We start from the raw sequence: 16,759 nt of genomic DNA, 5'->3' as shown, positions 1-16,759 counted from the left end.
AAATGTGACAGATTTTATTTTCTTGGCCTCCAAAATCACTGCACACTTTGACTGCAGCCATGAAATTAAAAGACACTTGCTCTTTGGAAGGAAAGCTGACAAACCTAGACAGCAATTTTAAAAGCAGAAACATCACTTTGCTGACAAAGGTCTATATATTCAAAGCTGTGGTTTTTCCAACAGTCATGTACAGATGTGAGAACTGGACCATAAACAAGGCTATTGTTGTTTAGTTGCTAATCGTGTCTGACTCTTTGCAACCACATGGACTATAGCCTGCCAGGCATCTCTATCCATGGGATTTTCCAGGCAAGAAACTGGAGTGGGTTGCCATTTCCTTCTCCAGGGGATCTTAATGACCCAAGAAAGGAACCCATGTCTCCTTCATTGGCAGGTGATTTCTTTTACCAATGAGCCATCAGGGAATGAAGGCTGAGCCCCAAAGAATTGATGCTTTCAAATTGTGGTGCTAGAGAAGACTGTTGAAACTCTCTTGGACAGCAAGATATTTTTCCAGGTGGCGATAGTGGTAAAGAACCTCCTCCCAAAGGAGGAGACACAAGAGATGCAGGTTTAATTTCTGGGTCCAGGAGATTCCCTGGAGAAGGGCCTGGCAACTCACTCCAGTATGCTTGCCTAGAGAATCCCATGGACAGAGGAGCTTGGCGGTCTTCAGTCCATAGGGTCGCAAAGAGTTGACCAGCAAGGAAATGAAACCAGTCAATCCTGAAGAAAATCAACCCTGAATATTCACTGGAAAGACTGATGCTGAAGCTGAAGCTACAATACTTTAGCCACCTGATGCGAAGAGCTGATTCACTAGAAAAGACCCTGAGGCTGGTGCAGATTGAGGGTAGGAGGAGAAGCAGGCAAGAGAGGATGATAAGGTTGGACAACATCATCAACTCAATGAATATGAGTTTGAGCAAAGTCTGGAACATAGTGAAGGACAGGGAAGCCTGGCACGCCGAGGTCCATGTGGTTGAAAAGAGTCCAACATGTGAATAGCAACAACAACATAAAAACTGACAATCCCATAGCCTGGTGCCTCTCTTGCCTTCCAAGATGATCCACACTCTGTCTGTGCAGTGTGTTTCTCTCTGAATAAACCTTCTTTCACTTTAAAGAAAAAAAAAAATGCTACATTAAAATATAAGGTGAGAAAATGATGCCTGTGATTTCTGGCAACCATAATATGACCAAATAATAGTATTTGCATAATATGATATAATATGCAGAATGGATATGTTTCATTTTACATAATAACCTTGACTCATACAGTTTTACAGGGTCAAAAAGAGACACTACAAAATTTTTAACTATTTAAGTGTTAACAATCTATAAACTATGAAGAAAGAAAAATGAAGTTCAGTAGTTAAAGGTTTAAATCATGTACCAATCAGAACCCTCCTACCCTGCTTGTGGAAATGTAAATGGTACGACCATTAGGTAGAAACGTGTGAAGGTTCATTAAAAATATTAAAAATAGAGGTACCATATGATTCAGCAATTCCATTCCTAGGCTTATATCTGGAGAAAATCATAATTTGAAGAGATACAAGCACCCCAACGTTCATTGCAACACTAAAATAGCCAAGACATGGTTATCAACCTAAATGTCCATTGACAGATAAATGTATAAAGAAGATGCAGTACATATATACAATGAAATATTACTCAGCAATAAAGAAAGGATGAAATATAGCCATTTGCAGCAACACCAGATGGACCTAGAGATTACCATACTAAGTCAAAGACAAATGTCATATCACTTATATGTGGAATCTAATTTTTTAAAAAATAACACAAATGTGGAGAAGGAAATGGCAACCCACTCCAGTATTCTTGCCTGGAGAATCCCATGGACAGAGGAGCCTGGCCAGCTACAGTCCACGGGGTCGCAGAGAGAAAAAAAAAAGAAGAAAAAAAAATAACACAAATGAACTTATTTATTAAAAATAAGACAACAGAACTTATTTACAGATATCAAAAACAAACTCATGATTACCAAATGGAAAATGTGGCTGGGAGGGTTAAAGCAGGAGCTTGGGATGAACATACACACACTACTAGGTGTAAGATAGATAACCAACAAGGACCTACTGTTTAGCACAGGGAACTCTACTCCAGTAAAATGAAAATTTTTAAATTTTTTTAAATTTAAAATTTGGGGGACTTCTCTGGCAGTCCAGTGGTTAAGACTCCATACTTCCAGTGCAGAGGGTTCAGATTCGATCCCTGGTTGGGGCACTATGATGCTACAAAGCACAGTCAAAAGATTTATACACACACACACACACACACACACACACATATGTTAAAAAAGAGTAAGAAAGTATGCTTATATCAAGAAGAGTGCAACAAAGAACTCCAGCAGCAATAAAGTCCTCATCTGAAACTCTTGGAGCTATAATTATTTAGGGTTAATACTCAAGAAAGTTAGTAATAATGCATATAACAAATTACACAAACCTTCAGTGGGATCAGAGCCGCACCCTATACTCAAACATGTTTCTATTTCTGCCATGAAACATACACATTCACAGTGAGTATAAGAAATAGAGATCGTAATGAGAGTCAATTCCATTAGGCCAAATTTCACCATGAAATCAGTTATTTAAATAAAATCTGTGGATTTTCAAAGTTATTTGAATTTCCTAGTTACAAAAAAAAAGAAAAAGGTTTGTGATCCTAAGTCTGGTTTGCCTCATTTTATGTAAGTGTTAACAGTAGCTAGATGAAAACTTTGTGGTTCCCTTACCACCTCTGTAGTAATTCAGTGTTTTTAAGAAATCCAACTTTTAGAAACATAACTTGACATCAAACATACTCTGTTTTATAATATGACTTTTCCCCTAGAAAATTACATCAGTAGATTTTTTTGCCCTACTGGATACAATGATCAAAACCACAAATGTACTGGTCAAGATTATAAATGAACATCTGTTCACAGCGTGAGAGGCTACAGTGTTCTCCTGAGTCTCCTGAACTCACAACTGAGGGCAGTGGTTATCCGTCCTGAAGAGGGAATTATCAAACGAACCTTCTCACCTACCTGGAGTGCCCTCTGATGTTTTTATCCCCATTCTACAGCAGTACTGAGCAATCCCATAGTCCGCAATCTTGGCGATGATGGCAGCATTGGGATACAGGGTGAAAAGCAACACGTTGTGGGGCTTCAAGTCACGGTATATAATCATGGCCGAATGGAGGTATCTGCCATAAAATGCACAGGAAATCTTATTAAAATGTGAGCATATCATAATATATTTTGGCATGATTTTTTAAAAATACACATATTCACTAGGCAAAGCATCAAAATTCTGTGCTAAGTTTTACCTTCAAAGTTAAAAGATACTGTAGAAGGAAATCAAATATGTAAGTCCAGTTTTACATAGAAAGTTTATGCATTTAAAACAAACTAAAAGACATGTTAGTTCCGATAAGTGATTTAAACTTAAAGGCACAACCACTTTAAGCAGAATATGTATTTTTTTGAGACTTCTTTCCTGTATACTTTAATAATCACTAAAAGGAATTTTGAAACCCCTCAATATCATGTAAATATTTTAATTGGTTTAAAATGAAAATACATTAAATAAGAATTGACAGTATTTTGTTATAACTCCCATTTATTTAACAATTTTAGAAATTCTTCCTAGCCTTTAAAATTCTCTCTCTCCTTTGATATTTTTTTTTCTGAATAAAATATTTCCTAACATTTTGGAAAATATTTTCTACTTTTTCAATAGTTAATAAATTAAAATAAAAGACTTTTTTAGCTATTTGTACTGTATCATTTGAAGATGTAATCTACTTTAAACCCAGACCTACTATGAATTAACAAAGAACAGCTTGAACTGAGAGCTGGAAGGAATAAACCACTATCTTGGGAAAGGTGATATGGGGAATTTTAAAGTCTTTCCTTTTAGAAATTGATCCATTCAACAATTGGCAACCAGAGTTTGACATTCACTGTAGATGAAGACTAAAAACTAGTTAATATAAAAAACAAAACTAAGTTTTCCCCTCAACCAGGTCTTGTCCATTTTAGAAACAAAAGCTATTACTAGTTCTAAAGTAACTCTATTACCTTTCCTTACCCATCTAAAAAATTCAGATTTTTCCCCAGCTCTTTTTACCCTACCCCATGACATCAAATTTGCCATAGTTCTGCACATGACCTCACAACTACATTATGTCCTACCTTGAAATTACATTTTTTTCACAGAACTACAAGGCTGTATACTGCCACCTTGCTTATTTAACTTATATACAGAGTACATTATGCGAAATGCCAGGCTGGATGAAGCACAAGCTGGAATCAAGATTGCCAGGAGAAATATCAATAACCTCAGATATACAGACGACACCACCCTTATGGAAGAAAGCAAAGAAGAACTAAAGAGCCTCTTGATGAAAGTGAAAGAGGAGAGTGAAAAAGTTGGCTTAAAACTCAACGTTGAGAAAACTAAGATCATGGCATCTGGTCCCATCACTTCAGGGCAAATAGATGGGGAAACAATGACAGACTATTTTCTTGGGCTCCAAAATCACTGCAGATGGTGACTGCAGCCATGAAATTAAAAGACACTTGCTCCTTGGAAGAAAAGCTATGACCAACCTAGACCGCATATAAAAACCAGAGACATTACTTTACCAACAAAAGTCCGTCTAATGAAAGCTATGGTTTTTCCAGTAGCCATGTATGGATGTGAGAGTTGACTATTTAAGAAAGCTGATCACCAAAGAATTGATGCTTTTCAACTGTGGTGTTGCAGAAGACTCTTGAGAGTCCCTTGGACTGCAAGGAGATCCAACCAGTCCATCCCAAAGGAAATCAGTCCTGAATTGGAAGGACTGATACTGAAGCTGAAACTCCAATACTTTGGCCAACTGATGTGAAGAACCAACTTATTGGAAAAGACCCTGATGCTGGGAAAGATTGAAGGCAGGAGGAGAAGGGGACGACAGAGGATGAGATGGTTGGATGGCATCATCGACTCAATGGACATGAATTTGAGCAAGCTCCGGGAGTTGGTGATGGACAGGGAAGACTGGCATGCTGCAGTCCATGGGGTTGCAGAGACTTGGACATGACTCAGTGACTGAACTGAACTGAAATTACATTTTTTCACAGAACTTAGGAGAGGTAAATTTAAATCCTTTTTTTGTGGCTTTTGGTTTAGGCTCACCTTATATCAATAAATACTTGCTCCATTACTGAGTATTAATCACTGCTAGAGGGATTAGGAGCAGAGAGGCAGAAATACCCTGAACTTTCCATTGATTGATGACGTAGAATGTATGTATCATTTAACTTCATCAATAGAAGATTCCTTCTCTTCCAGGATGTAGTTAGAACATTTGGCATTAGGCCTATTCCTTTCAGTAGACATATTTTTGGCTGAAAGTAAGAGAGAAATACTAATGAAGCTGACCTTAACAATAAGTAATACGCTTAAAAGAAAAATTTACTGAGGGCTTACTGAAAGGCCATTAGCTACTCTTATCCTGTTGAAGAGATTAAGAAGAAAAAAGTTAAAGCCAAGTCATACATTATTGAATAGCATCCAAATCCTTCCTAATGCATGCCTCTTTCAGAATATTTAAAGACTACAGACTCTCTCAAAACACTTTCCAAAGGTTAAAAAAATTAAACTTAATTTTAAATAATGTCACTGGGAAGGAAAGATTATCTGGATTAGTTAAAATGTTCAATTACAGAATTTAATCTTAAAAGCACAGTTTTAATAGCTTTAAATAGCAGAATAGCTTTCAAAACATAACAAGTACAGATGTTGCCTTAGTAAGAATAATTCAGCCATAATTTATGTATTATATGACAAAGATCATTGTCAAATATTTTATTAAAACAAACTAGCTAAACTCAATTTAGTTATTTTTAAATTGTGATTGTTTTCAATGTTGCAAAGAAACTCCTTTGTAACTTACAGTAAACTTTATCTCAACCTAAAGAGAATTATTCTAACAATAGAATATCTTCATTCATTTAACAAATACATATTGGGCACCTATGAGGGACAGTCACCGGGGATATAAAGGCATCCTCGTCTCCCTGCTCTTTAGGGCCACAATCGAGAGGGAGAGGTGGGTATTCTAAGAAGATTGCAAAAATGTGATACTTCCCTAGCATTTCGTACTACATCCCTAGTAGTTCCAAAGCAGACCCTCACACTAGACTATAAGTTTTCAACCTTGATAAGAACAATATAATCTCTATCTTTCTTTTCCCTCTTTAGCAGCCAGTGCAAAGTTCTGCATGGAGCAGAGTCAAGAAACATGTGTTAGCCAGGTCAACTCTTCATGGTGCAATTAGTCATCATGGTGAAGATAGTATGTGAGCAAATTCTAGAGGAATATGAGTTTTCTAGGCGGAGGATTTTTTGACAAGACAGGAATGACAAATGCAAGAATAGACACGGATGCCAATGAGAAGTCAAGTCCTTCAGCATGGTTGGAATGAAGGCAATGGAATTAAAGTAGTCTGGAGAGGCAGGCAACAGGCATACATAAAGAGTTCTGAGGCTATGTCAGGAATTTAGATGTATCCTCCAGATAACTTGAAATGCTAAGGAGTTTCAAGAATACTTAAATTTTTATTTTGGAATAATATATCAGAAATATTCCATAATTCCCTGTAAATATCAGACCAAGACAGCAGGAGTGGCATAAAAATAAATTAATCAAGGACCTAATGGACAAAGGAGTACTTACTTCTTGGGGGGGAGGGGGTGGTCTGGATGTGACTACAAAAACCTTTGTTGGCAAATGGGATACAAAATAAAAAACAGATTCATGGTGAAACAAGAGAAAATAAATTCAATTTTGAAAATATTGAAACACAAACTTATAGGAAATATAGTTTACTCTATCTTTAAAGGTTCAGTTCAATTCAGTTCAGTCGCTCAGTTGTATCCCATTCTTTGCGACCCCATGGACTGCAGCATGCCAGGCCTCCCTGTCTATCACCAACTCCCAGAGCTTACTCAAACTCACGTCCATTGAGTCAGTGATGCTTTCTAACCATCTCATACTCTGTCGTCCCCTTCTCCTCCCACCTTCAATCTTTCCCAGCATCAGGGTATTTTCCAATGAGTCAACTCTTTATATCAGGTGGCCAAAGTATTGGAGTTTCAGCTTCAACATCAGTCCTTCCAATGAACACCCAGGACTGAGCTCCTTTAGGATGGACTGGTTGGATCTCCTTGCAGTCCAAAGGACTCTCAAGAGTCTTCTGCAACACCACAGTTCAAAAGCATCAATTCTTCGGTGCTCAGCTTTCTTCACAGTCCAACCGTCACATCCATACATGACTACTGGAAAAATGATAGCCTTAACTAGACAGGCCTTTGCTGGCAAAGTAATGTCTCTGCTTTTTAATATGCTGTCTAGATCGGTCATAAGGCAAAAAGATAGGACACCGAAAGACGAACTCCCCAGGTTGGTAGATGCCCAACATGCTACGGGAGATCAGCGGAGAATCAATGCCAGAAAGAATGAAGAGACGGAGCCAAAGCAAAAGCAACACCCAGTTGTGGATGTGACTGGTGATGGAAGTAAAGTCTGATGCTATAAAGAGCAATATTGCATAGGAACCTGGAATGTTAGGTCCATGGATCAAGGCAAATTGGAAGTGGTCAAATAGAAAGTGGCCAAATAGGTCAGGTGGGCATGAGTGACCATCGACACTTTAGGAATCAGCAAACTAAAATGGACTGGAATGGGTGAATTTAACTCCAATGACCATTATATCTACTACTGTGGGCAAGAATCCCTTAGATGAAATGGAGTGGCCATCATAGTCAACAAGAGTCCAAAATGCAGTACTTGGATACAATCTCAAAAACGACAGAATGATCTCTGTTTCCAAGGCAAACCATTCAACATCATGGTAATCCAAGTCTGTGCCCCGACCAGTAATGCTGAAGAAGCTGAAGTTGAACGATTTTATGAAGACCTACAAGACCTTCTAGAACTAACACCCAAAAAAGATGTCCTTTTCATTATAGGGGACTGGAATGCAAAAGTAGGAAGTCAAGAAACACCTGGAGTAACAGGCAAATTTGGCCTTGGAGTGCAGAATGAAGCAGGGCAAAGGCTAATAGAGTTTTGCCAAGAGAATGCACTGGTCATAGCAAACACCCTCTTCCAACAACACAATGAAGACTCTACACATTGACATCACTAGATGGTCAACACCAAAATCAGACTGATTATATTCTTTGCAGCCAAAGATGGAGAAACTCTATACAGTCAGCAAAAACAAGACCAGGAGCTGCCTGTGGTTCAGATCATGAACTCCTGATTACCAAATTCAGACTTAAATTGAAGAAAGTAGGGAAAACCACTTTAACATTCAGTTATGACCTAAATCAAATTCCTAACGATTATACAGTAGAAATGAGAAATAGATTTAAGGGACTAGATCACATAGACAGAGTGCCTGATGAACTAAGGTCAGAGGTTTGTGACATTGTACAGGAGGCAGGGATCAAAACCATCTCCAAGAAAAAGAAATGCAAAAAAGCAAAATGGCTGTCTGAGGAGGACTTACAAATAGCTGTGAAAAGAAGAGAAGTGAAAAGCAAAGGAGAAAAGGAAAGATACTCCCATTTTAATGAAGAGTTCCAAAGAACAGAAAGGAGAGATAAGAAAGCCTTGCTCAGTGATCAGTGCAAAGAAATAGAGGAAAACAATAGAAAGGGAAAGACTAGAGATCGCTTCAAGAAAATTAGAGATACCAAGGGAACATTTCATGCAAAGATGGGCTCAAAAAGGACAGAAATGGTATGGACCTAACAGAAGCAAAAGATATTAAGAAGAGGTGGCAAGAATACACAGAAGAACTGTACCAAAAAGATCTTCACGACTGAGATAATCATGATGGCATGATTACTCACCTAGAGCCTGACATCCTGAAATGTGAAGTCAAGTGGGCCTTAGGAAGCATCACTACAACCAAAGTTAGTGAAGGTGATGGAGTTCCAGTTGAGCTATTTCAAATCCTAAAAGATGATGCTGTGAAAGTGCTACACTCCATCTTTAAAGGTAGTTGAGGATTATAATAAAAAGCTCAAAGCAGCAGATAATTTAGAGATACAAGTTAATAGCTGAATATAGAATATGTACAAGACAGATATGCACAAGATAAAATATGTAACATGAAGAGTTCTTGGATGTCACTCTAAACAGCTCCATCATTTAAGGGGCTGCAAAGTCATGTGACTTTATTGTCTCTTTCTATCTCTGTAGTTATGGCTCTATGCTAAAATATATTTGGGAAGACAAACCCTAATGCTGAGTTTTTTAAAAACACTTAGTGCTGGTAGAAGATTGCTAGCTACTAAAATCTATTAGCCTTTTACAGCACAACATCCAGAAGGTACCTTGGCATTATGCTGAAAACAAATCAGGAAAATGACAGGAAAATATGCTGAGATTTCATTTACTTTATCGGCAACTGCTGGACTTATTATTTTAGAAGTAAGGTCTCTAAGAACCAGAGATCAAACTGCCAACATCCGCTGGATCATCGAAAAAGCAAGAGAGTTCCAGCAATTCATCTACTTATGCTTTATGGACTATGCCAAAGCCTTTGGCTGTGTGGATCACAACAAACTGTGGAAAATTCTTCAAGAGATGGGACTACCAGACCACCTGACCTGCCTCCTGAGAAATCTGTATGCAGGTCGAGAAGCAACAGTTAGAACTGGACATGGAACAACAGACTGGTTCCAAATCAGGAAAGGAGTACATCAAGCCTGTATATTGTCACCCTGCTTATTTAACTTATATGCAGAGTACATCATGAGAAATGAATCATGCTGGATGAAGCACAAACTGGAATAAAGAATGCTGGAAGAAATATCAACAACCTCAGATATGCAGATGACACCACCATTATGGCAGAAAGCAAAGAACTAAAGAGCCTCTTGATGAAAGTAAAAGAGGAGAGTGAAAAAGCTGGCTTAAAACTCAACATTCAGAAAACTAAGATCATAGCATCCAGTCCCATCACTTCATGGCAAATAGAAGGGAAAACAATGGAGACGATCAGCGATTTTATTTCTTTTGGGTTCCAAAATCACTGCAGAGGTGACTGCAGCCATAAAATTAAAAGACGTTTGTCCCTTAGAAGAAAAGCTATGACCAATCTGGACCACATATAAAAAGCAGAGACATTACTTTACCAACAAAGGTCCATCTAGTCAAAGCTATGGTTTTTCCAGTAGTCATGTATGGATGTGACAGTTGGACTATTTAACAAGGCTAAGCACTGAAGAATTGATGCTTTTGAACTGTGGTGTTGGAGAAGACTCTTGAGAGTCCCTTGGGTTGCAAGGAGATACAACCAGTCCATCCTAAAGGAAATCGGTCCTGAATATTCACTGGAAGGAATGGTGCTGAAGCTGAAACTCTAATACTTTGGCCAACTGTTGCAAAGAACCAACTCACTGGAAAAGACCCTGATGCTGGGAAAGATTGAAGGCAGGAGGAGAAGGGGACGACATAGGATGAGATGGTTGGATGGCATCACCAATGTGATGGCCATGAGTTTGAGGACTCCGGGAGTTGGTGATGGAAAGGGAAGCCTGGTGTGCTGCAGTCCATGAGGTAGCAAAGAGTCGGACATGACTGAGCGACTGAACTGAACTGAAGAACCAGATAAAGTTATGTAAAAGATGAGATCTTTCAAACAGTGATGAATTGTTTAAAAAATCAGTTATTCATTTCACAAATAAGTACTTTGGGAATCATGTAGACGATTTAGGAAAAAAACAGGACCTGGAGTAAGTTAAATTAAGGAAAATGACCAATACAGTTTTTGAAATAGGTATGACAAAAACCACTACAATATTGTAAAGTAATTAGCCTCCAACTAATAAAAATAAATGAAAAAAAAAAAAAAAAGACAGTTGCACTTTTCCCTGATTAATTTAGTACAAGGTTCCCCCTGGTGTTCAAAAGTAGATACAGCAACCCAGATCCAAATCTGCTTTTATGTTTGGAGGGCTTCCCTAGTGGCTCATAGGGTAAAGAATCCCCCTACAATGCGGGAGATCAGGGTTTAATCCTTGGGTTGGGAAAATCTCCTGGAGAAGGAAATGGCAAACCACTTCAGTGTTTTTGCCTAGAGAATCCCAAGGACAGAGGAGCCTTGTCGGGTTTCAGTCCATGGGGTTGCAAGGAGTCAGACACAACTAAGCAACAAACACATTTTTGGTAGCTCTGACGGTAAAGAACTTTCCTGCAGTGTGGGAGACACAGCTTTGATCATTGGGTTGGGCAGATCCCCTGGATAAAGGAATGGCTAACCACTCCAGTATTCTTGCCTGGAGAACTCCATGGACAGAGGAGTCTGGCGGGCTACAGTCCATGGGGTCACAAAGAGTAGGACCCAACTGAGTGACTTCCACTTATCTTATAATAATCTGTTTTTCAAGAGCTTCTGGACTTTTTCAGGAAAAGAAATCTACTTATTTTATTCTCCTATTATATTCCTTATACAGTATTAATAGTTAAATCCCATATATCAGCAGTTTAGTTTTATTTATTTGTGAGCAATGTTTGTTTTCCTTACCATCCATTCCAGTTAAGTTTTCTGGATACTGCTCAAAAGAAACAGACACTATTTAAGAAGTGAAGGGAGAGAAGGAAATTTGCATCCACTCTGAGGCTACCATGCTCCAGGCAGTCTACCTTCCTTCCTCTTTCCTCCCTCTCTCCTCAATGCCAACATACTAAGGATGTGGCATTCTTGGTGCACAGTACAACTGTGGACAACCTGAAAAGTCCCCACGTCATGGCACTCAGATCGTGGTGGCAAAGACAGACAATAAACAAACTTCTAAAATGAAAATACAAAGAATACTAGGCAGTGATAATTGCTACAGGTGCCCGAGAGACATGAGGTAGTCAGGGACTTCCATTCTGAGGAATCTGAGTGAAATAAGTGAATCAAGAGGCTATCTGCAGGTTAGACATTTGTGGCTGAGAGAAGAGGGGGTACACAGCCCCTGGTATATTCCAGAAACCTCAGGAGGGCTGTGGCTGAGAACGGTGACCAGAGGGTGCGGTGGGAGAGGTTTGAGAACAGGAGAAAGATGTGATCCAGCTTCCATATTAGAACAATCACTCTGGCAGCCACGAGAAGGATGACTCCAAGCTGACTGGAGTTGGGAAGGGGTGGAGAAGGGGGAAATCAAGACTTTAATTTGGGATGTCTTCAATTATTACAGACAAACTCGGGACACTATACATTAAGTATTAGACACAGTTTAGACACTACAAAAAACTGAAACAGAGATTTAAAATATAAAAAACAGAGAATTAGAGAAATAAAATCAAAGGAAAGTAAGTACATTAAGCAGTGATTTATTTCAGTCTCTATCTCCAAAGGCCATGGCCTTTTCTCTCTGTTGTGCTGCCTCTCCAAGGCCCTGTCTGGGTACCATCCAGCCGCAGGGCTGGTGTACCTCGGAGACACACTATGGTCTTTCAGGACAACCCGACTTAAATAACTTGTCCCTTTCAGAAATCTGACCTCATCTCTCCTCATCAGAATTATCCATGATAACTGACACTTTCCTTGATAGTTTGAAGCCTCACCCACATTTTTTTAGGGGAGGGAGGTCAATGCATGGTTAAGATCATGGGCTCTGGAGCAGGACTTCTGGATTCAAACTCTACTTCTGTTAGCTATGAGGTGTGCATGCTCTTCTTACTCTTATTTTATGAAGTTACAAAATCTGAACAGGGAAACGGTATTTTTACACTCAAATCATTTGTGAAATATTACCAGGACACATTGTTACAGCGAAGCGCTGTCCTCAAAGTCTGAGAGCAAGTTTGGGCTCACATTCATTAGACATTGAATAGAAAACAGCATGACTGAGTCTATTACCTCAGGCCATCGGCCACATGTAGCACGATTCTGTGCTGCAGGGTTCTGGTAAGACTGGTTTTGTCTTGCTGAAGCAGGCGGTCCAGGGAACCCTTGGAGGCTAATTCCATCACCAACATCCGAGGACGAATCCCAGCTGCCAGCAAAGATATTAAGCTGGGATGGTGAAGGTGGCAGAGCACCACCAGCTCCTGCAAAGTCATTAAGAGTAAATAGATGTCAGTTCTTACCCGAATGCCTCCTTCCGTTAGTCCATCCACACTTGGAGAACAGTTTTCCCTGAGTGACTGGATTACACCAAACTTTCCATTTCTTCTTTGAGCTTATTTATATTTTCCACGTTTTCAGAATTAAACCAGTGGTTTTGCAACTACACTGTGAATTAAACATTTAAGTTCTTTTCTATTTGCTTTGCTTTATCAGAACATTTAATGCGGGGACAATACATACACCGTGGCAACATTAACAGTTCATTCAGTCTCACCTACTGAATCTTCCCTAGCCACAGATTCCCGAGCAGCCACTAAGGCTCAACTGCACTTGGCGTCTGAGGAACAGCCTGCCTATTACCTCTGGTTTGATGACTAGAAAGGTTTACAGAGAAGAGTACCCAAGTCTACAGAAATATCTGGCATTGCCCCCTCCCTAAAAGCTCTCTAATGACTTCCTGTTACTTTCAGATTGAGATCGCATGCACTTACACAGCCTTCATGGCCTGACCTGATCTCTCAAACCTCATCTCCTTTCTCTCTCCTTCTTGTTCACCACCTGGGTTAGTAAATCCCCAACAGCCCAGTCCCAGCATACACCCAGCTCCTTCCTTCCAGCCACAGGGTATTTGCCCTTGCTGATCCCTCTGCCTGGAAATCTCTTCAACCTTCACATAGCTAAAGTTTTCTTGCCATTCAGACCTTAGCTTAAAACTCTTACTTCCTCAGAGTGATCGGCCCTGGTAATCCCCAGGTGCAACAATCTCCCTCCAATCCAAGAAGTTAGCTGGAACAGAGAGGTCTCTATCCTGATTCTAGGCCATATCACATGAGACTTTATCATCTCTTTCATGATATGGTTGTTTTTGAATTCTATACACATTTTATTCTGTATATTTCACTCTACTCTGAAACTATACTTGAAATTTATACCTTCTGTGGTATTAAATTTATTCATGTTTTAAACTATGATTTCAGCCGAAGCTCTGCTTCTTAACAACTAGCTTCAAAGATGCGGAGTATCAGTGCCAACTGCATTTATCAGGAAACTGAAGTATGAAGAATTCTGCAAGCTGAAGAATAAAGGCTCAGTGCCCTAAGAGGAGATTTTTAAGAACACAGGCTTCAAACTGCAATCATACTTCCGGAGTAGATAAAAATCTTTTTTTTTTTTTCCTTCTATGTCTGATTAGCTCAGTTGGCTAAAATTGATGAGAACAAGTCAATTTAGCTCTGTTTTCTTTCATAGGCACAGACGGAGGCCTAATCCAAATTTCTTATCCTAGAAAAACAGCTCACTGATTGCAGACAGCAAGGAGCAAAAGACTGTAACAGATCAGCCCTGATTCATAACCACAGGTAGAATGATCCTCAAAATGTAGCACTGAACACTGAAGTGTTTTCCTTTTTTTTTAAAAGAAATATTACATACACCCTATTTTTCTATTTCTATTATTTCCTTGGTTCATCTAGCTGCCCATACACTAATCAGTCCCACATGCTTTTCTAGTGTTCTGATTTCCAACAAGGTTTCCTGAGCACGTTACATAAAATTTGAAACATGTTGAAGACTAATGATCAAGACTGAAAAATCTATTTATACAACAAACTGCTTACAGAGAGAAAAGAGATTGTGCCCAGATTTGGTTCACTGATTTACAAAATATTATATACAAAATGTTTATTAGTTTATTCCTAGAGCTACTGTGTAACTTTTGGTACTAATAATTTAAATTACTCCAGGACATTTTACACAGACATGAAATTTTTTCATTATTCAGAGTAACTAACATATTGCAACTGTACTTTTTGTTTACGTTAGTTATTTAGATTCAGATATAGGCACAATTTTTTTTTCACTAAATCAAGAAAAAATAAGAATAAATAGACTCAAAAATACAGTTGAGTTCTGGTATAAGATTGCAGAATCCACACTGGATTTTATCTATCTTCACTGTGTCTCTCTCACTCATCCCTACTGTTAGGAAAGACTCAGAAAAAAAAAGAAATAAATCCCCACCAGTATTCAAAACAAGAGAGGGCAATAGAGTGACTGCTCTTGGTTATGCAATCAACTTTCATTCTTCCTCAGAGTGTCCTGGACTTTGGCTGTGGTATCCAGCCCTCACCTAAACAGCTGATGAACTTTAAGGGGAATTGATTCCAATCAGTCCATCACGGACTGCATACTGCAGTCCATGGGGGTTGCAAAGAGTTGGACACGACTGAGTGACTGAACTGAACGGACTCCAATCCCAGCTTCAGGGAAAAAGGGGAATTTTTTAAAAAAATGCCCTGCTCATTACCACAGTGACTGGTTCAACAGCGCAGACCTAAGCCAGTCAACAACAGCACTGCCCTGAATATTGGTGCTTGCTGAAACAAGAACATGCGACTTAACTGAGTCCAGGAGAAGTTTTCAAATGGACTACTGTTGTATGGATTTTGGTTCCTGTGAATTGCAAAAATGCAAAAGAGGTGCCCTCTTTTCTTTTGGACTTTTGAAGTCTGGAACAAGAATTCTCAGAATACTGTCTTTTGTTTGTTTTTCAACAGGAGAAACAAAACAAATCTATTTCACTCCATATGGAAAGGACAAAAGTGGGATTTTATAACAAAACTCAACTTCGAAAACAGGGTCAATACAAGCATGTGCCAAACAAGGGTTCCAGAAGATTAACAATGTATTATTTAATGTAATAATATTGCTGCATTTCTTACTTGTCTTAACAGCCTAAGTGATGTATGTTTATTAAAAATCTTCACAGCCACTTCTTCTCCTTTGTACGCAGCTCGATATACAGATCCAAAACTGCCGTCACCTTTCAAAAAGAACGTACAAAGCACTTGGGGTTAATCTGTGCAAGCAGAAAAACTCAATGAATTGTATCTTTTGTAATTATATCTGTTTTGAAGAGAAATCTGATCCACGAGTTTCACTGAATCAAGTCTTCTTTAATGCTTGCTCTTCCTTTTTCTACTCCAAGAACCAAGACGCAACTAAAGATTTTGTCTCTAGCCTTTCTGTCTTCCTTTTACATACTTTCTATTCAATTACCTCATGCATTCCCTAACTTCATCTATCTCTGTGTGCAGAGGATTTTCACATTTAAATCTATAATCACAGCCACCACCTGAAGTCTACCCTATATTTACAGCTCTGTGTTGGAGATAACCACTGGTGTGCTCTTCTGAATCTCAACTGCATTCCATCAAAAGTCACATTCATCATCTTTTCTCCAAAATAGTTTTTATCCTACCTTTCATACATCTGATAAAACAAAACTCTTTTTGTGGTCATTCTGGAGTCAAAAGCAAAAAATTTATCTCATGACTCATAAGATAAAGTGCCTCATGCCAGCCCCACAGCTGACCAGCTCTGCTGGGCTGCCTCTCTTAAGCCCAAGCCTCCCTTTCCCTTTCCACTACAACTGCACCCTCTTGGTACCTCCACGATTCCTGCCTACATGTGGGGGCCTCATGACTTCATTACCCCTAACTCATTCTCTCTCTCCTGAAAAATTAGCTCTGTAATTACATTTTGATTATGTCATTCTCTTGCTCAAAAACAAATCATTCTACATTGTCTCCCAAATGAAATCCAAAATCAAGTTCATATTCA

General features: G+C 39.0%; 1 protein-coding gene across 3 annotated transcripts in view; it reads right to left on the bottom strand.

Moving 5' to 3' along the window:
• The window catches only part of LRRK2 (leucine rich repeat kinase 2), a 194,561-nt gene that overhangs the window by 49,921 nt on the left and 127,881 nt on the right, over positions 1 to 16,759 (bottom strand). For all 3 annotated transcript variants that reach the window (XM_043446342.1, XM_043446341.1, XM_043446340.1), the window contains exons 39-41: positions 15,859 to 15,959; positions 12,929 to 13,119; positions 3,056 to 3,216 (exon numbers count right to left, since the gene is read on the bottom strand). In XM_043446342.1, the coding sequence (XP_043302277.1) occupies positions 3,056 to 3,216; positions 12,929 to 13,119; positions 15,859 to 15,959 (453 nt within the window). The remainder of the gene's footprint in view (positions 1 to 3,055; positions 3,217 to 12,928; positions 13,120 to 15,858; positions 15,960 to 16,759) is intronic.

Source organism: Cervus canadensis, chromosome 25 (genome assembly GCF_019320065.1).
Source record: "Cervus canadensis isolate Bull #8, Minnesota chromosome 25, ASM1932006v1, whole genome shotgun sequence".
In the NCBI taxonomy this organism is placed as follows: domain Eukaryota; kingdom Metazoa; phylum Chordata; class Mammalia; order Artiodactyla; family Cervidae; genus Cervus; species Cervus canadensis.
Note: the sequence above shows the minus strand (reverse complement) of the source record. Positions and strands in the feature narration are given on the sequence as shown.